Raw genomic sequence first — 21,752 nt, forward strand, 5'->3', positions numbered from 1 at the left:
GCCTCAGCAGGGACCCTTAAGCCTAGACAGAAAACAATCACATAGCTTGTAAATGATTAGCTAGATGGAATAACGGGGTAGCATACATATATGTATCTGGATCAACTGACCTAGTTTGAATAACTCAATTTTTCTTCTAATTAAGAAGACCAACCTGCATAGGAATAAAATGACTAAGCCAAGCTAATTCAATGAAACAGCTTAAACACTTTCCAGTTAGCTGATTACCTGGGAAGATATGGAGGGACAGGGAGACGCTGGAGCGGTATCCGCATTCATAAAGAAGAGGTTCAGATTGAGGTAATGCTCATGGCTGCAGAGAATTCTCAGGAACTCCAGCCTCATGGAAATGAGAGTTGGAAGGTTGTTGAGCTTGGCTGACAGCTGGTAAGAAAATGAGGAGAGAAAAGAGGTTTTATTCCATGGTGAATGGAGTTGAGGTTGACAGACACAAAATTATCCTTTCTCCCCAGATTACAGTAATCAATGGAATAAAAATGAGTGGGACAGGGCAATAGATGGCAAACTCTGCATTATAGGAAGGTCCAGTAAGTTTTCATCCATTGTCGTTGTTTAGTCACTAAGTCATGTCTGACTCTTTAGCAGCCCCATAGACTATAGCCCTCCAGGCTCCTCTGATCATGGAATTTCCCAAGCAAGAATACTGGAGTGGATTGCCACTTCCTACTTCAAGGGATCTTCCTGGCCCAGGGACTGAACTTGTGTCTCCTGCATTGCAGGCAGATTCTTTACCACTGAGCCACTTTACTGTTCCTTTTAAGATTATAGCCTAACAGCTGTCCATAATAAGAATGCTTGCCTCAACCCTACCCTTGTCAAATCTCTGATATGATGGATGGCAAGCTCATGCTAAAAATAATCTGGAGGTACGTCTTCACTGTAACACAATATAATTTCACAAAAATCCTACCGTGTCTGAGAAACTAAAGGAAAGGAGTTGACCCCACATGGGGCCACACAAAACTAATGAAATAGGACTGGATGACTTGAAAGCCACTAGTGTTCTTTGTGGTTTCTAATTAAAGGCCCCCACTGGTAAGCTTTCAAACCAGTCCCTAGATGAAAGCATCAAATTACTTACGAAAGTATGTAGTCCCTGCATAAAAGCCTAGGAGTTTGCCCCAAAGTGGGAGAGGAGGAAGTGGAGGAGAAAGAGAAAGCTGGGAGAATTATCAGGAAAAATCTTTTCAAACAAACCAATCGAAAAAAGCAATGAAAAGCTGGCAAACATGACAGTCTGGAAGAGATCCCTTGCTTCCCTCAGGGAGGCTGACAACTGAAGGACTGAGACTCTATGGCCATGATGAAGTAAGGAAAGAAGGGCTTGATGGACATTCTGTGTGTGCTGAGCTGTGTCTGACTCTGCGGTTCCGTGGACTGTAACCCGCCAGGCGCCTCTGTCCATGGGGATTCTCCAGGCAAGAGTACTGGAGTGGGTTGCCATTTCCTTCTCCAGGGGATCTTCCCGAGCCAGGGATCAAACCCAGGTCTCCCACATTGCAGGTGGATTCTTTACCGTCTGAGCCCCACCAGGGATGGAGCTTCAACCTCAGCATATCACCACAAGGACTCTGCTGGCCCAGCACAGGAAGCCAAGCATCTCACCCTTACAAATGGCCATGCTTCCTCTTCATGCACTTTAAGAGCAGTTTAATAAACTATATAATTTAAATAAGCACATATTTTCAGCCATTTTAGTGAAAAGCCATTGTGTTATGGCATTTTACCTATAGAATCTGTAGTTAGTAGACATTTATTGGAAAAAAATGAATGCCATTATGTACTATAGAAAAAATAGAATATATCACTTCCGTGTATGAACCTTTACCAGAACCCATACTCTTGTCAATGTGTATTACTGGCTGATTTTGAACAGGGACACCAGCAAATTAAACTAATTAAAACTCAGTCTTATGCCCTTCACTCAATGGCCACTTCCAAAGTTGTTGGGTCAAGCCTGCTATCAGAACTTGAAAGCACAAGATATCTGCACTTGAAAGAAGGCCACATTGTGGGCATCTTTCATAAGTCCCTTGAAACGTCAATGAAGACAAAAATTTCAAAAATAATTTTAGCAATGTTTAAGAAAGAGTAAAGTGCGGTTTGGGTTTCCCAGATGGCACTAATAGTAAAGATCCCACCTGTCAATGCAGGAGATGTAAGACACTTTTGATCCCTGGGTGGGGAAGATCCCCTGGAGGAAGGCATGACAACCCACTCCAGCATTCTTGCCTGAAGAATCCGATGGACAGAGAAGCCTAGAGGGCTACGGTCCTTTGTGGCCATATGGCCACAAAGAGCCAGACATGACTGAGGTGACTTAGCATGCACACAGGCAAAGTGCATCCTGTGTGCAAACATCCTTTGCAAAGGTCAGGGTCCAAAGTTGTAGCCTCGGTTGCCCAATTCTCACAATGATCTTGCTAAGTCAGTTCAGCTGTAATTTCTCACCCTTGAGATCTGACCAAATTCCTCACCCCTCATGTTCCCCAGGTGGTTCTGATCACCCTAGCCTGCCTTCAGCAAGAATCCTGTTAGGTTAGTTTGACGAGAATTCTTCCTATTTACCCCTGATTTTCCTCTTAGTAGTTTTTCATCCACTTACTACTCTTACCCTGTTCCTTGGCTATAAATTGGCATTTTTCCTTCTGTATTCAGAGTTGAATGCAATCTCTCTCCCCTACTGAAAAATCCAATGCAGTGGTCCTTATACCTATCACAATGGTCCTGAATAGAGAGTCTGCTTTACAGTTTAACAAGTGTCATGGATAAATTTTTTTTTATACCAGAGGCGAACCCTGGGCTTATAGTGGTGTTCCAGTCCTTTCTTTCCATATATTCAACATCAAGTTTTGAAAAAAACAGATTAACTTGTATTTGCAATTCACCCAATGACCTGCCATCCTAAACACCTAAGTGATGGCAAAGGGAAATGGCATCTTCCTCCACCACTCCATTCTGGTGGGACAGGGACAGAAGATCCAAACAGGGGCAGGAGGTCAGGCTGTACAAGATGTTCGTGCTCTGGTACTCCTGATATTTCCTTAGGATTCTTTGTAAGTCATCTTCCTTATTAAGAGTCTCTTTAGAACATTCATGGTCTTTTTAGCAGGGGAGGGGAGATCCTTTTATTTTGCAAATGAGGAAATGAGACTCAAAGAAGTCGAACGACTTATTTATGGTCACTAGGGGATTAACTACAGAGAGTTATTAGTTCTGGTGGAACAGAGTGATTAACTCACTGTACCTTGAGTAAAGTAGCCATGGCTCTTTCTTCCCTGGAAAAGTTACATATTAACTCCTCTAAACTTCAGCTTTATCATATGCAAAATGTTGACAATAACACCTTGCAAGAATTAAGAGAGATGATTTCTATAATGTGAACACAGAGCTTTGTCCATAGGAAGAAACTAAAGGTAGTGACAGTGATGGTGAAGGTGGAGGGTGGTGATGCTGGTGGCAATGACAGTGATGGTGGTCCTAAAAAACAGGAGTATGAAAGAAAAGGAGTAGCAACAGTAACTGCTACCTATATTTCTATTATTGGGATAGTTTGAGGAGAATAGTGAACAAAAGTAGGATTCCATTTGAAAAATCTGGGGAGATAGCACTGATACGCTCTTTAATCACAAAATACAGTCAACCCTCTGTATCCAGAGTTTCTGTATCTGTGAGACAACCAACTGAGGACTGAAACTATTTGGAAAAAAAATTCCAGAACATTCAGAAAAGCAAAACTTGATTTTGTACAGGCAACTAGTTACACAGCATTTACATTATATTTGATGTTATAAGCAATCCATTTTAATCCATGACTTAAAATATATGGGAGGATGTGTGTAAACTATATATAAATTCTACACTATTTTATTGAAGGGATTTGAGCATCCACAAATGCTGACATCCTTGGGGGTACTGCGAATGGTCTTAAAACTAATACCCTTCAGATATACCAGATGACAATATGTGCTTTGTGCTCAGTGAAATTCAGTCTCTTTGACTGATTTTACTAGACTTCTTTAATGTTAGAATTTCACAACTGCAATTTAATTAACTACCCTAATGTGTGAAAAGAGACCTCATACTTTCGATTATATACCTGGTCAAAGACTGAATCCCACAGCCATGTAATTCTGTTAAATGCTAAACTGAAGAAAGCAGTTCGCATCACTAATAAGCCTCAAGGCCCATGGATGACCTTGTTGGCCCTTCTGTGCTGGGTCGGTAAATGCTCCAGGAATCCACACAAACTAGTGTGTCTACCAAGGTTCAAGGCAGAAAACAAATGACCTGAAGACTGTACCACAAGCCCCAGAACGTACAGGAGCCCGACTGTCTAGCTTGGCAATGGACAAGGGGGCACGCCACGGCAATGAGCATCACGTCAGACGGGGAGGAGCCAGGAGCAACAGGGCTAGGGCGGAGGGAACACTCACCTGGCTGCAATAATGTTTGATGAGGTTAAACACAAAGCCACGATCCATGAGGGAGAGAAGGTCATACAAGAAGAAAGCCAGGCTGATGTTGATCTTTTCCGCCTGTTCAGTTTCCTTAAAAACAAGCATATTGATACAAACACCCCCATCATTTGCTAGTAAACCTTGCAGCCCTGGGCTAGGGCGGGAGTTGGGAGAGGCAGGTCATATCTTTTCAGCCAGTGTCCCTCTGGAAGATACTGAGCAAAGCAGATAACCCTGCAAAACTATAGCAGACACAATTTAGAAACTAATTGATGCCATGAGTGTTGAATGAAGGAATTCCTTATCTACTGTTAATATTTAGGTATATTTGCTTCTAGGTGTTTTTTCCTATATGCATGTTTATCTGTATATAATTGAGTTTATTCTCTATATACAATAAGGTCTTGAATTTATTCATTCAACATTATATTATGAACATTTTCCAACACTCTGGTTTCTCATATTTCTTAAATTTCTTTATATTGCTTTGCTATAATTTGTTTGATTCTGCTAATGACTGTTTTAGCAAAAGTAATTTGAAATGTATTCACTGTCTTCAATGAGACAGATTCTTAATTTGAAAGGATTGTTGCAGAAAATGTAATCAGGATTAAAAAAATCAGTTTTTACTTAAGAAATTTTTTTCTCAAGAAATTTTTTTCTCCAATTAGACAGCATTCCCAGCCTAAGAGAGGGCAGAGTCATACACAGTAGAGTAACCTCTTGCATGAATTGAGGCCAGGGTTTAGTTTTTACTACCTCTCAGTGCTCATATTTACGAGGGATTTTACAGCACTTCAGAGCAAGCAGGGATTCACTTTTTCATGTTTATGTCCTTTATTCTCAGAATGATAAATCAATTTGCTCTGAACTATTGAAAATATGATTTGAAATGTTTTCTTCTTGTTATGATGAGCAGTTTGCAAATTCAGGCCAAGCTGACCAGCCACTGGCATGGGTGGAGACTTGGTAAAGAAGTTTCCACAGTTACCACGGAGTGGCAAGTCCTCATGCTCTTAGCACCCTCCACATGGACCACTACTTAAGTATCTGTCTGAATATGCTGGCCTTGGAATCTTCCGTCTTGACTTTGCTGCTGGCTGTGTTGACTTTTGGAAAATTTATCAACCTCACTGTGCCTCGTTTTTCATGCCTGCCAAAATGAGACACCATTGCCACTCTCACAGAGTCTGTCATAAGAAATGACCAACTGGAAGCTTCTTCTCCTAAGTACAGAGCAGCATACAAATTCTTCATAATGATAAAGGTATTAATAATGATCATTGCTGCTTCAAATTTTATAGAATTTTTAATTCTGCTTCAAATTTTAGAATTTTGTTTTATTTCATTTTACTTTTTTTTTTTACTTTCTACTTTGAAATACTTTCAAATTTACAAAAAAGGAATAAGAATAGTCAAAAGAACTCCTCTAATTAGACTCATCAGTGCTGGATATTTCGCTATATTTACTTTATCATTCTCTCTTCATGTTCAATTTTTTTTCTGAACCATCTGAGAGCAGGATTATAAATATTATAACACTTCAGGGTATATTTGCTAAGAACAAAAACATTCCCTCTCATAGTGTGTTGATACAATAATTTAAACAGCTTTAATTCCACATTATAATTTCATTTTGTACAAGCTCCATTCGGCTTGGGGATCTCAGTTCCACAACCAGGGATTGAACCCGGGCCCTTGACAGTGAAAGCCCAGAGTCCTAACCACTGGACCACCAGGGAATTCCCCACATTGTAATTTTTGATAGCAATGCCCCAGCCCCACCACAGGGTGCTGTCCAGTATAACAAAGTGAATTTAGTTGTCATGTACAGTTAGTTACATTTTAATTACTGCCTTAAGATGATGCTTATTTTTCTTTGATTATGAAAATAATATACGCCCAGGGTAAAAAATTTCAGACCGTAAAGAGTAAAATGACACAGTTACCTTCTGAGGTTTTACTAAAAGGGCTGCAATCTCCGAGGTGACCACATTAACAATAGTAGTTATGTCATCTTTGAAACGGTCAGAAAAACGAGTCCTCCGAAAATTGTCCCGCTTGTCCATGTTATGTACATACTGGGCCATGCTTTTCACCTACAGAGAAGATGGGGGGAAATGTCGACATGGAAACTGGTGACCTGCTTGTACACTATGGAAAAAGGGAAAAGCCTGGAAGAATAGCTCATTAACAATGGACTTTCTAACACTTTATCTGTGCTGGTGGTTGGTTGTCCATGCAGGCTCTGGTCTGAAAATTGCTCCTGACACCCTGATGGTTACCATGGCAGCAGGAGGTGGGAAGGGTGCCCTCTTCCTGACCCCAAGTCAGGGGGTTCCCTTCTTGATGCTGACAAAGCCAGGGAGCTTAATTCTTCAGCTGCAGTGTCACAAGACTCCCCTTCTCTCAGCTGGGAAGGCAGACGTGGACTGCGCCCCGCCATGACCACTGCAGCACTGTTCTATCACGGCACACAACTTTATAGCAAAAGGAACTGTCTATGAGACTGTTTTTGATGTAAACTGAAATCAATTCTGTCTCTGAAACTACAGTGAGAAGAAGAGAGAAATGTCCCTCTTACGTCAGCTTCAAGTAGAATGGGAGAAGAGTTTTTCCAAAAATATCTCTTTTTTTTTTTTTTCTTTAGCCTGGCCTGTGAAGTCGCTCAGTCATGTCCAACTCTTTGCAACCCCATGGACTGTAGCCTACCAGGCTCCTCAGTCCATGGGATTTTCCAGGCAAGAGTACCGGAGTGGGTTGCCATTTCCTTCTCCACCAAAAACACTTCTATAGTATGCAGACTGGAAACATAACACTATTTGGAACATTGTCTCTAGGAGAAATTATGTTGTGAGTTTTATAAAACTAGCTTGCTAAATACACATATATACATATGTAAATATTTATATAACTACATATTTAAAATACATATTTAATGTACATGTATTTTTAAATAAAAACCTATATATCAATCAGTGATAGCCTGCATTATGACTAGGACAACAGCAGCTCATTGCCTACCACAATTTTAAATCAACATCATGCTTATTTTTTTGGACTTCTTCCTGGGCCAGGAGATTCCTGGGTCAATACAGTCCCTTTGATAAGAGTCTGAGGTTGTATCCTGTCCTTGTTGGAAACTCTCAGAGCTATTAGAAACAGTTGGATGGGCAAGGCTGGGAGATGGTATGGTTGGGTGTCTACCCCTTCTATAAATGTGTCCATGATAGTCTGAGAGACACTGCAAAAAGAAACGGCCCTGGAACGTTAAACTGCCCACACTTGCCTGAAGGTGACCCTCTAGGTCAGGACTGGAAGGAGAGGGGACAAAGACAGTATATGGGAAAATGACTTTCACTCCTAAGAGCGCTGGGCTTCCCTGGTGGCTCAGATGGTAAAGAATCTGCCTGCAGTGCAGGATACCTGGGTATGAACCTTGGGTTGGGAAGATCTCTTGGAGAAGGAAATGGCTAACCCACTGCAGTATTCTTGTCTAGAGAATTCTACGGACAGAGGAGCCTGGTGGGCTACAGTCTATGGGGCTGCAAAGAGTCGGACACGACTGAATGATTAACACTTTCACCTTTCTAACAGCTCTAATAGCAGATTTTTGTTTCTAAGAAGCCAGGGCTGGCAACTTTCTTTAGTACTGAGATAAACAGAGATTAAAAAAAAAGAAAAGGTAAACTAAGAAGCGAAAGCAGACAGATAGGTAAATGTGTTTTATGTTTTAAGACAATGCCTTGGCCAGCTTGGGGAAGACCTAAAAATCTAAAATCCTAAAGCCCAGGGTAAGAACCTCAGTTTCTTTTCACAGTAGAGTCCTTTTTGGCTCAGGACACAGGGAGGTGTCTGTACCCCATAGAGTCACAAATCCTCAGAGGCAGGATGTGGTATTTGTCCCACAAAGTACCTCTCTCGCACTATGATTCTAAGGACCGAGGAAGACAAGCCCCTTTGTTTGGGGCTACCCGCTCCTGATTCCCCACTGCCTAACCCACCCCAGTACTGGGTTTTTAGAACTCACTGTTGTGTTTGGCTCCTGCCTGCTGAGTTTGGCCATTCTACAATTAAATTTATAAACCTCACAATAACATACTTCCAACTAACGCCCTCCTGCCAGACTGTCAGCTACTTGCCTACTACTGTGTCATTTGCATCTCCAGAGAGAAACACACATTAGAAATAGTAGTGGATTCTTGGTCATTATTTGTGTGGTTTAAGTGTGGGTTAAAGTGGGTTAAGTGTGGGTTAAGGTGTAGGTTAAGGCAGGAAAATATTTTCCTCCATAAGGGCCTCTGTGACCCATTCAAAGCAGGGATACTAAGAAACCCTTGGTGTAGACTTCAGGGTAAAGTGGTCACCATTTACCTCTGTGTCCCCAAAGTCTAGCTCAGCAGTTTCTAGAAGCATGGGGGTTTATTCATTAGCAACTGTGAAATCTGCACAAGGACTCTTTTCAACAGCTCTGATGATGCCAAAGTGGTTGTTCATTAGCACGTGGGCATTAATACAACTAAAGGGTGTTAAATCGCCTAGGTAGTTGGCTAAACCCAAGGAGGCTGTAGTTCCTTTCTCTTCAAGCTTCTTGGGAAAACGGCTGTTTTGATGTTGAAACACCTTTTCATGCATCTGTAAGGCAACTGTATAAGCAATGTGTGGAGGACTGGGCACCCAGTCTGAATCCAAGATCAGCTTCCTTACAAAGTCTGGCTGGGGCTGTGACTTTTGCATCTGCCTCCACCCTAGCTTCCAGCTCCTTTTCTTGCCCTTCTTTATCTATCTCTGAGCCCTAGGAAGCTGATCTCTACAGACTACATCATTCAGGACTCCTTGAACTTGGGCTTCTGGCTGGAGCTGGCCAATAGGAGGCTCCATCAGGGGACCAGTGGGCAGGAGAAGAGAATGGTCCAGGTACATGCCTGGATTCATGCCTGGGCAGCGTGCTTCTGGCAGCGGCACTGTTTCTCTTTGATGTCAGCTCCTGTCATGCGGACCCTGTTCTCTGCCTCAGCTTTCTTTCAGCCTTGATTATACTGCTCCTTACCCCAGCTTCCAGCACCTTCTGCTCCCTGGGTGTCTCACCAACCCTCCTCTACTCCTGTAATCCTGCACATACCCTGGGCAAAGTCCCTTTGATAAATGCTTTTCAGGTAACCCTTTTGAGCAATGCTGTGCTGCCAGAACCCTGACAGTCTTGGTTATAACCTACAGAGCCCTAGATAGCTGATGCCCTGGGAGATCTACATGTTGACCAACCCCCTCCAAGTGCTCATCTCAGCAGGACTTTCTTTCCAGCTTCTAATCTGTTTACCATAAGGGACTCTTAGAGGAAGGAATCCTATCAGCTTTAACTTTCGCTTTCTTTCCCGAGCCTACTGAGTCCTAGTAAATAAATGTGCAAGATTAAAAGCAATTTTCAGCTTTTCCACGGTTCTCAGCTCCTGGCAGTTAGGGGGTTAGGGGCACTGAAGTGGGACTGACAAGGTTTGGTGGGCCCACAAACTTCTCCTTACGGCCTTCAAACTTCCTCTTTATGGCCTTCTCATTGTAAACTGGGGACAATGAAAAGCTCCTGTCTGGAGGCTGTCAGAGGATTCAACAAGATAATGCTCACAAGGCATTGTGCCTGGCATGTACGTAGTTAGGTGCTCAACACATTTTAGATGTTATTATTCTTCCTCCCTTGGGGACACCAGCTGTTACTGGGACTATATGAAGGACAGAGTCATCATTACATCTGCAGAGAATGCAAACTCACTTCAGAAAGAGAGCTCTAAGATGTCACAAGGAGCCATTCAGGCCTAGCAAAGCTGAGTTCATTGCCACTGTGAATGGGATAGTAATTGCGGCACTGCGTTAAAGCTGACTTCAGAATACAAAGTTTTCACATGTTATTAATACATTAGGCTAAGAAAATGTTTTGTAACTTTAAGCTTCCAAGGAGAAGCAAAATCACAGAGGAACAGAACTTTAACTACAGCACTGTGGAACTGAGGCTCTGTCCCTCCCTGCTGAGAGGGCTGGGCAAACCCCTGCTTAGCCTTGGGGTCTTGTGTGTGCACTGGGGATAACCGCTCATGATAAGCTGATAATTTACAACTATTAAATCTAAGAATGATTAAGTGACATGTGTGCATATGTGTGAGTAAATAACATGAAACGTTTTTTTTGGCTTCACCATGAAGCTTGCAGGATCTTAATTCCCCAACCAGGCATTGAACCCAGGCCACAAAAGTGAAAGCTCGCAGTCCTGACCACTGGACCGCCAGGGAATTCCCAACATGAAACATCTTTGAATTGAGATACTGCTTTCCTTTGGGACTCTCTTCTAAATGAAAAATCTGTTAGTTGCTCAGTTGCGTCTGACTCTTTGTGACCCCACGGACTGTAACCCCCCAGGCTCCTCTGTCCATGGAATTCTCCAGGCAAGAATACCGGAGTGGTAGCCATTCCCTTCTCCAGGGGATCTTCCCTTTTCCCAGGGATTCAACCTGGATCTCCTGCATTGCAGGCAGATTCTTTACCATCTGAGCCATCAGGGCGATTCTATAATATCAAAATGAGCTTTTGCTTCATGTCTTTCAAAACTTGCAATATGGAAGATCAACTCAGTTGAAGATTATTTGTATGAATTATATATAGATGAATTATAAGCTGAGTAAATCTTTATGGAGAAACTTGATGGTTAGTGGGATGAGTTCAAAGAAGCAGGATGTACTGGGCATGGAGTGGTGGTTTTGATTCTTTTTTTCCCTCCAGAGTTTATGGCCAGCCTTTTCCTGCCAAAGCACAAAACTTGCGTCTCACTGCTAATGTTGCTGCTCCAAGACGTGTGAGCTGCAGCCATCCACCTGAATCTGCTCGGCTTTTAGAATACAAACTCCTGGCGCTAGTTGCACACAGAGACCCTTAGCTCCGTTTGGTCCTCACAAAGCAGAGGCAGCCTGGACTAGCGGATCTCCAGTGAGCCTGGAAGGCACTTGGGCAGACTCCCCGCTTGGAAGGCGCTTGCACCATTGGCTCCGTGTTCCTCATCGCACTCAGTATTCTAGGGAGGGGTCCAGATCTGCGCGATTCTCATTAAGCACCCACAGGTGATTCTGCTGCAGGCATCTGGCATTGTGCCCTGAAGAGACATCTCTAGCAACACTTTCTTCCAGTGAGGGGTGGGAAATTGGTGGAACTCTAAGGCGGGGCAGGGATCCCCAACCTCTGGGACCTAATGCCTGATGATCTGAGGTGGAGTTGATGTAATAATAATAGAAACAACATGCACAGTAAGTGTAATGCACTTGAATCATCCTGAAACCACCTCCCCTCACCCCTGGTCCATGGAAAAACTGTCTTCCACAAAACTGGTCCCTGGCGCCGATAAGGCTGAAGACCGCTGCTCTAGCGGATTTGAACCCTTGATGTGCTTCTGCTGCAGGGGCCTGACTTCTTTTCAACTTTACTGCACATCACTTCCCATTTCCTCAACAATGTGTGCTTTATTTTTGTTTCCTTTGATCTTCTTGTTCTCTATGTCCTGTTCCATGTCCATAGAGAAAACATGTCTTGTTCTCTATGTTCAGTATTTTTCTCTTTCACCTGGGCTTGAACTTACATAGATAAACTAGAGCTCAGGTGAAAATCCTACCATCTTTCTCTTAAAAAAAATTATCCACTTACAAACAGTGTCACAGAGGAAAAACATCCAGTCAATGTGAAGCTAACGCTATTACTAAATTTCAATCCACTCTTTATCCTCTGGATTGTCTGTGTGTGTATTTTTGTGTAGTGAGTGTCTGTGTTTTCATACTTTTTCATTTAAGCTCATGTCACAATGCATCTCCATTAATAAACATTGACAAAATGCTTATTCTAGTGGCTTTATGGTAAAATCCTTTCACTTCCAGTATAAAATAGGTATTACTATTATTCTCTTCATTTTTATTTATTTTTTATTTTTTTATTTTTTTTAACTTTAATATTTTGCTTTATTTGGTGCAATACAGCTAAACCTTATTACAATATGTAATCAACATAAAATTATAAGCAAGCTCAGCTTCCAGAAATTATTCTAAACAAGTTACATGCTCTCCCAGGTAGTAATACATATATAATCTAATACATATATACATCTATCTATCTAAACTTCTCTTCTTTTCTTTCTTAGTTGGACAAAATTCTACCTTTTTCACTTAGTAGTCAGCCCAAATATTTTCTCTTTCCTAAAGTCTTATTGTGGTTTATCAAATCCAAAGTAATTGCTATCTAATCTATGCTACATGATACTATTTTACGCATTTCTACTGAGGCATAGTTGACATATAACATTACATTAGTTTCATGTGTATAATAAGTCAGTGTTTGAATATATTCCAGAATGATCACCACAATAAGTCTAGTTATCATACATCACCACGCAGGCACATGTGCCAAGTCGCTTCAGTCATGTCCAACTCTTTGCAACCCCATGAATGCAGCCCGCCAGGCTCCTCTGTCCATGGGATTCTCCATGCAAGAATACTGGAATGAGTTGCCATGCCTTCCTCCATGGGATCTCCCGGACCCAGGAATCGAACCCACATCTCTTATGTCTACAACACCAGCAGGTGGGGTCTTTACCACTAGCACCACATGGAAAGCCCAATCCATCACCATACATAGTTACAAAAAGATTTTTCTTACACTGAGAACTTTTAAGATCTACTCTCTCAGCAACTTTCAAATATACGTATTTTTAAAATTTGTCTTTTTCTCATAGTTTATCACTTGTATGTCAGACTACATCTAGATCATAAATTCTAGTAGCAAAAGTAGTGTATCTTTAACAATATCTAGGCTTGTAAAGTGCAGGTAATAATGCCCATAATGTGTATGTTTTTATTTTGTGTAGTCACTAAGTGGTATCTGACTCTTAGTGACCCCATGGACTGCAGCCCATCAGGCTCCTCTGTCCATGGGATTTCCCAGGCAAGAATACTGGAGTGGGCTGCCATGTCCTTCTCCGTCATTTTTAAATTAAAGAATATGTTATACCTTGTGATTTTCTGCTAGAGAACAGATAGAAGTTGCAGGTAAACATATCTACAAGTTTCATTTTTTCCCTCAATGAGTATTAGTTGGTGCTTGTATGATGTCAAGCCATGTTCTGCAGCTAAAGGTAGAATAATGAAGAAGATAGACCCAAATCCTAGATATCCAATAGGCAAGAGAGAAAAACAAATTGTGATAAGCACTAAGAAGGAAATAAAGAGGGTGTTTAAAAAGAGAGGAATAGAGTGGTAGACATATTAAGGTATGAGGAAGTTAGCAAAGGCCTCTAAGAGGTGGTGACATCAAAGCTGAGACCTAAAGAGAAGACCCCCCACCTGCCCGCCTCCAAAGTGTGTATGTGTGCAGGAGACGGACAAAATGAAAGGTAGGGAGTGGGGAGAGCATCTTAAAAAGGCTCTGAGGCTGAAGAAGCCTCAGCATCATCAAACTGGAAACAATGTGGCTGAATGAGGTGGGGAATGGTCTTCAGTTCAGTTCAGTTCAGTCGCTCAGTAGTCTTTGCGACCCCATGAATCTCAGCACACCAGGCCTCCCTGTCCATCACAAACTCCCGGAGTTTACTCAGACTCATGCTCATTGAGTTGATGATGCCATCCAGCCATCTCATCCTCTGTCATCCCCTTCTCCTCCTAACCCCAATCCCTCCAAGCATCAGGGTCTTTTCCAATGAGTCAACTCTTCGCATGAGGTGGTCAAAGTATTGGAGTTTCAGCTTCAGCATCAGTCCTTCCAATGAACACCCAGGACTGATCTCCTTTAGGATGGACTGGTTGGATTTCCTTGCAGTCCAAGGGACTCTCAAGAGTATTCTCCAACACCACAGTTCAAAAGCATCAATTCTCCAGCACTCTTAGAATCTGTCTAAATGTGCTGTTCGTGCCCTGTTGAACACAGATATACATGTGTAAGAATCTTACCAGAAGTTCAAAGAAGAACCAGGAGTACTTGAAGACTGTTTCTTTCACCATTCCAGTGCTGACCACCATCTGTAGGGCAAGCTCCTCATGGAAATGCTGGACAACAAACACAAAAACATTACATGTATGTAATGACAGTCTGTGTTAGGGGTGTTATTTGCCAACTTTTCTTTTTTCCCAATTGTAATAGTCTGTTAGCACTGATGCATGTCTCCCAGATGTCTTAGACCACAGTGGATGGTAAAGTCAATGCTGAAATAATCTGAGACTGGAGGGCATTTTAAGCAGGCAGAAGGCTGGTGGTGGTACTGTACTGGAGAGCTAGATTGGAAGGAATGGCCTCATCAGGGAAATGACCCTATGGGGGAAGCATTCATGGGCAGCAGTTGGAACTGGGACTGTCTGTTATCTTCCTCCCAGGTTCCACTGTAAACCCTCTGCATGACCATGTGTAAACCATTCCTCTCCTGACCTCAGTTTTCTCATATATAAACTCGATTGGTAGCAGTGGTTCTCAAACTTCAATGTGCATCAGATTCCCCTGGAGGGCTTGCTAAGAAACAGATTGCTGAGCCCACCTCCAGCGTTTCAGATTCAACAGGTCTGGAATGGGGCCTGAGGTTATGTGCTGGTCCAGGAACCTTGATTAGAGAAACACTGTCAAGACGGTAACTCCACTCCTTCCAGAGAGAACAGTTTTTGTTTTTATAATCTGTCTATGGCTTTGTGGGAAATGAGAAGAGTTCAGTTTAGGAGTAGTGGTAGTTAAGTCACTAAGTTGTGTCCGGCTCTTGTGACCCCATGGACTGTAGCCCACCAGGAACTTCTGTCCATGAGATTCTCCAGGCAAGAACACCAGAGTGGGTTGCCATTTCCTTCTCCAGGGGATCTTCCTGACCCAGGAACTGAACCTGGGTCTCCTGCACTGCAGGCAGAGCTACAAAGGGAAGTCTTATTAGCAGATCATCTGTGTTAAAAGGTATAGAGGTAGCAGCTTGAACTCTCTCAGTTTCTAAACTTCTGTGTCCCAGGGTCTGATGCTCCACTTTATGTCTACACTTCTCACCAAGTCATGAGACTGCTCATCTGATTGCAAATGTAGCAGTGATTTTTTACACCTTTTGCATCTTCCCTATTCCCTAGTTTATCTGGATACTTGTTAATACTCTTGACAACAGCTTTGATGTTGAACAAGGTTAACACTGTAGGTGAGGCAACCAACCCATGTCAGTTTGCCTGTCATTTCACTAAGCCACAAATGTTTCCAGGCCATCAAGCCATCAGTCACTGTGATGGAGCAAACAGTGCACCCTGAGGGGAACTCAGGATGGAAAAAGACAGGATACTGGCCCTAGATAGTAAACGTGCATATCTAAGGAATAATTTCAATGAGCCCAGACTCTTGTATCTTCCCATATATTGAAAAACACTAAAATTGTTAACTCAACATGTCTGGTTTTTGTGAACATCTTTTGATATGCAACTACATGTTTTTGTTTTTTTTCCCCAGTAAAACCTCCTATAAATCCTGGCTCTTTCCTTGACTCTTTGAAATAGTCCCTCAGAGATAACTGAGAGACTATTTTCCAGGCTACAGTCCTCAATAACATCCCCCAATAAAACATAACTCTCAAATTTTAGGTTGTGCTTGCTTTTTTTTTTTTTAACCAATCAACACTGTCCTGGCCTTAAAATGGAAAGCCCTGCACCTGAAGGACCCCCTAAGATCCAGGAAAACTGGGATAGCTGGTTACTCTAACTGATGGCAAAAATGACATCTGAGCATTTTTCTGTGGATTTATCTTACAACCATGAAATGTAGAATAAATACAGATGAACTCATTTTTTTTATTGCTCAGTGGGTAAGAAAGCTGAAACTACTTGAATACCCTAATATCACATCCTAGGGTAATGGCATATGTGAAAATAAAGTTTTAAAGTCAACACTCAAAGTAAAAATTGATTACAGCAAAGCTTACCCTTGATAAACCTTTAAATCACCCACACTGTACAGTAGGTATGCAACACAATTTACTGATTCTTAAGTACAGTAAAATTGGAGAGTTACTAAGATAAACTAAAAGGAGACAAACAGAAAGTTCTCTGTGTAGATGTCTGGGTATTTGAACTGGTGACATCCCTGGATGGTTAATGGGGACAAATGGAGAATGCTGAAGTGTTTCTGCTTGTCATTGGTCCCACTTCATTCTGTTGAGGGAGTCAAACCTTTACAATTTTAATACATGTGAAAATATGTGTGTGCTGTTGTGAGACTTCAGGGAAATTCCTCCTCTTGGGAGAGGTGCAGGGCTGCATGTTAATCTAGCAGGTGGTCTTCTAAGCTCTCCTGTGATTTAACTCAGCTACACCCAGATCTTCCCATTGTAAGAAAGAGACACTCCATGAGCTTCAAAGGTAACCTCTGGAAAATAGGTCAGTTTGACCGCCAGAGTCTTACGGCAAGAGGAGATTAGAGGACGATAAGCTGCTTCTTAAAGTAATTTATGTTGCTTACCAGGCCACATTATTATAAGAACACCTTGCTCCAGAGGTTACAGAAAATAACCAAGCAGCTAAACCCTGTTTGCTGAGCACCTAAGCAGACACACTGGCTAGACCTCCCCCTGAAATGAAATGATTCTCTTCTGGTCATTGAAATGACCAGAAACAAAATCAAAACAAATTCGTTGCTCCCAGAAGAAATCAGGCCCTGCCTGAAGAAAACAGGCTGTTCGCAAACCATGCTCCTTAAGAAGGAAAATAGACTTGTAACCAGTTCCCGCAAAGCCCAAAGCTAAGATATAGAGTAAGTGACATATTTATTTGCAACATTTCATACCTCTTCTTTCACTTCTCCTTTTAGAATTAACTCCTGGCACCTCTTTCCAGACAAGCGGGGCCCAGATTTGTGCCAAGTCTGCAGAACCAGACCTTCCAGGGCGTCCCCAGGCCTGATCTTTCCCTCACCAAAGTGAGGGAAAGTGAGCTGTGCTGAGGCTCATTCCCTTGGGGCCTGTTGAATACACCTATTTCCCTGTTAGCTTCTGCAAAGAGCTTCCTGTATTAGCCTTCCAGTCAGCATGCTGCTGCTGCTGCTAAGTCGCTTCAGTCGTGTCCAACTCTGTGTGACCCCATAGACGGCAGCCCACCAGGCTCCCCCGTCCCTGGGATTCTCCAGGCAACATGTTTACATTTTAATAACGGTCTTGAAAGACACTCAAGACATTAACTTAAGTAGCGACTAAATTGGTGAGACCCTTGGATACCAGGCAGAGGTGAAAACTTGGGGCAGATAGGGTTTGTTTTTTTTTAAATTCCCCACCCTTAGATCACACAACATGTGACAACTGGAGAACTCTATTAATGTAAAGAGACCTGGTGAGCGGTTTAACAGCTTGTCAAGTCTCTGAATTCATAGGTAAGGCTGATTAGAAAGAATTACAAGGAAGCTTTTCATGTCTGATATAGTATTGAAATGCTCATGCTCAGTCATGTCTGATTCTTTGTGACTCTATGGACTATTACCTGCCAGGCTTCTCTGTCCATGGGATTTTCCCGGCAAGAATACTGGAGTGGGTTGCCACTGAAATAAATGATACCTAGTTACTGCCTTCACTGTGTTGAGGATGAACTGTCCCCAGTTCTCTTTTTACTAAAAAAGAAGCTAACACAGTATGGTCCCTGGACTAGCATCAGCTGGGAACTTGTCAGAAATGTAAACCCTTGGGCCCTACTTTAGATCTACTGAATCAGAAACTCTAGGGGCCAGCAGTCAGTTTTAACACAAACCACCCAAGTACTTCTGATGCACAGTAAGTTGGAGAAGCACTGAGTTAGGAGGTAACTGGGTGGTCAAAAAATGGGGGATCTGGAACAGGGCTGCCAAAGTATGTGTGCATGTGTGTGTGTGGGGGGGGGTGTGTGGTGTGGTGTGGTGTGGTGTGTGTGTGTGTTTGGTGTGTACATTAGAAGGGCAGGAACAAGGAAGGACAGTACTATTTTTAATAACAGTGAGAAGGTGGGCAACGTGTCCTCACACGGCCCTGTTCGGTACCTTTTTGCTGACTGGCCTGGGGGCTGTTGTTGAACTTGGAGCATCACTATTGCTGGAGCAATAGTAAGACATCCGGTTGCAGCTGCGATCAGCAATCTGAAATACACAAACCAGGACTCCACAGTCAACCCACAGTGGTCCCTAGAAAGATGAGCCAATGGCCTGGAAATCACAAGCTTAGAATTCATTGTTAATGTATTTTTTTTTTCTGGTTACAAAGGTAAAACAATTGCCAAAAATAAAGGTAAAACAAAGCAAATAAGGTAAAGTATACCTAATTCTACTTGCTTCTGAGATATTCACTGTTAGCTGGTATGGAGCCACCTAGAGTCACATCCTAGTTAAGAACCACAGGATGCTAAACATTCCCTTCAACTAAGTCTCTGGCTTAACTGGAAGAGAAGGGGGAAAAAAAAATGTATGGGAACAGTGCCTCTCTGTGGGTTAACATGGTACTGTTCCCAGTCTCCTCTACACTATTTAATAATTTGTCCAAAAAAAAAAAACCCACTTCTGAAAGGAAGATCAGGCTTGATTCTTCTAGACAAAATTTTCTCCCCTCACTACCAAATAATTTAAAAATTGTTAACCCAGTCCACAGAGAAATTTAAAATCTTCACTTTCATTAAAGGAAACTGTAAAAATCAAATCTGTCAGTAATAGCTGCTATCCACTTCTCCCCTAGGCAATCTGAAATGATATTGCCTAAAGGGGACTTAGATGTGAAACTGAACCACGGGGTGCTGGCAAATGCGAAACAACCAGCTCTCAGAGGGGAGGGGCTGATCTGTAGAATTTGCCAATTTCTGTGCTGTGAATGCTTCCATCACACCTGACTTCAAGTTAACATGACATTACTGAATATGGTGTTGGGAAGAGATATGCAGTAGCAAACCGACTATATAGTATTTCCACTGCACAGAAACAACAGACATAAATAACCTCGAGAATACAGATAACAATAAAATGTAGTAAAATACTTACGAAGGAATGAGATTTGAGTACTCCCTTGTAAAAATGGAAAAATTTCAGATTTATGGACAAGTTGCAGATGTTGCACAGAAAGTTCTTGGATACCCTTCGCCAAATTCCTCCTATGTTAATATCTTACATAACTATGGTAGATTTGTCAAAATTAAGAGATTAGCATTGCACATTAACTGTTAACTAAACCATAGGTTTTATTCAGATTTCACCAGTTTTTCCACTTGTGTCCTGTTCTGTCCAGGAGACCACAATGCATTTAGATAACCTTTGTTTTTCATATAACTTATGTGTTAACTGATATAATTTAACTTTTAATAATGTCTGTGTTTAACGACAGGTTCAGAAAATTCCTGGAAATTTATCAATCAATCAATTCTCAGAAACTGATATGAACCAGCTCCAGTACATCCTTGCATTTATTCAGTAAACCAAAAAGGGTATTTCACATGATTTCATATGATATAACCTATATATCATCAGAATCTCTAGGAGTGGATCTAGCGATGATTCTTACATTCACCAGGGTTCAGAACCTCTGCAGAAACAAGGAAAATCAGGCTCAGGGCAGGAACAGACTTGCCCGTGACCACAGGCCTGAGTGCAATCAGATCAAGACCCAACCCTGGTCTCCAGATTTCCTGTCTCACAACATACTGTCTTAAGTGGGTGTCTCAACGGAAATGATGTCAAAACCTAAAGAGTTTGATTTGCCTTCATCACAGAAAATGACTTTATTCTAAAAGATTAGCCACCCTGTGGTCACAGATAACTGAAAAGAAAATTAGATTAAGAATTCATGGTAGTTTTGTACATATATAAAAAACCATTGAATTATACATTTTAACAGGGTGAATTTTTTAGTATGTGAACTGTATCACAATTAAAACAAATTTCAAATGAGAGGCTTTCTACAAAATACCTGACCGTATGCCTTGAAACTGTCAAAGTCCTCAAAAACAAGGAAAATCTAAGAAAGTGTCATAACCTAAAAGAGCTAAGGAGATATCACTACAAAATATAATGTGGTATTCTGGGTGGGATAGAATAGACTAGAAACAATATATTCAGGAAAAACTGAGAATATCTGAATAAAACATAAATTTCAGTTAATAACATGTTACATTTGGCTCATTAATTGTGACAAATGTGCTATTTTAATGTAAAATATTAATAACTGGAAAACTATTGAGCACACAAAAATTTTCAGTTATATATAGATGTAATTCTATACATCCAAAACTTTTATAAAATAAAAAGTTTATGAAAAAAATAAAGAATTCATGAAAGGAAAACAATCTAGGGCAAGTCACCAACCCTCTCAAGATCTCAATTTTTGTTTACAAAACTTGGCTTTGATCTTTGGGGTTCTTACACAGGATAATCAATCTATGGATGTTAACAAATCTAAAAGGCAGGTATTAAAAAATAAAACAAAACAAAATGAAAAAACCCTTTCTAGGCATCAAAAGCCATTAAAGCTAATTTTTTCCCCTGAAAATAAAACTCAAGGTATAAGAAACTTCCCACCAAAGTCCACTAACTCTGCTCAGACCCCCAAATGCCAGTCTTGCCTCTACATCTTTCAGAATGGTCTCAGTAATTTCAAAATAAAAGAATTTTAATAACTTTAAAGCTGTGCATTTGACCAAAGCAGTAGGCAGCAGGAGTGGCTGATTTTGTGTTGTCTCTCCAAGTGTTAGTCAGAAATTAAATAGCCCACGTCTCTATCCAGGGTTTGACACCTGCCTTACCTTTGAAGACATGATGTTCTTAACTTCCTCATCTGCAGCACAGTGCGTCCCCGCAAGGTCTGGGTTACTGCTGCTCATCACCCGGGCCTGCAGCAGCTTCGAGCTCACAGCTGCAGCAGATGTGCGTCCATATGTGTGGTAGCGAGGGTCCGGGAGGATGGCGGGGCCACCTGCAACCCACCAGGTACAGATGTCAACAGAAAGGGATCAGAGTCACTTACTGGATTTGAGAAGGAACCAAGGAGGGATGAGGTAGATAGTAGAGCAGACACTCACCAGATTAGGTCTTAGAATTAGGGTCTTATTAGCAAATGCCTAAGGGAGACAATTTTGGGGGGAAAGATAGGGTGTAAGGCAGTAGGGAGGGGTGAGGACTGTGGTAAACTGCAAGCACGTGTCTCATCCAAAGACAAGGGCTGCTCCTCAGCTGCTCCTCACCTCTAAATTATTATTTCTCAAGACAAGCTAGAAATATGGGTATTTTTATTTATTAATATTTAAATGGCAGTTTTAT

General features: G+C 41.7%; 1 protein-coding gene across 5 annotated transcripts in view; it reads right to left on the reverse strand.

Moving 5' to 3' along the window:
• DOCK8 (dedicator of cytokinesis 8) overlaps positions 1-21,752 on the reverse strand; it is a 223,141-nt gene that overhangs the window by 53,484 nt on the left and 147,905 nt on the right. For all 5 annotated transcript variants that reach the window (XR_009691133.1, XM_061132657.1, XM_061132660.1 and 2 more), the window contains 6 exons: positions 21,239-21,408; positions 18,501-18,596; positions 14,447-14,542; positions 6,431-6,580; positions 4,458-4,571; positions 229-384 (listed from right to left, as the gene is read on the reverse strand). Coding sequence is in view for 4 of the 5 variants with exons in the window: in XM_061132657.1 (XP_060988640.1) it covers positions 229-384; positions 4,458-4,571; positions 6,431-6,580; positions 14,447-14,542; positions 18,501-18,596; positions 21,239-21,408 (782 nt within the window). In the remaining variant the exon portion in view is untranslated. The remainder of the gene's footprint in view (positions 1-228; positions 385-4,457; positions 4,572-6,430; positions 6,581-14,446; positions 14,543-18,500; positions 18,597-21,238; positions 21,409-21,752) is intronic.

Source organism: Dama dama, chromosome 29 (assembly GCF_033118175.1).
Source record: "Dama dama isolate Ldn47 chromosome 29, ASM3311817v1, whole genome shotgun sequence".
In the NCBI taxonomy this organism is placed as follows: domain Eukaryota; kingdom Metazoa; phylum Chordata; class Mammalia; order Artiodactyla; family Cervidae; genus Dama; species Dama dama.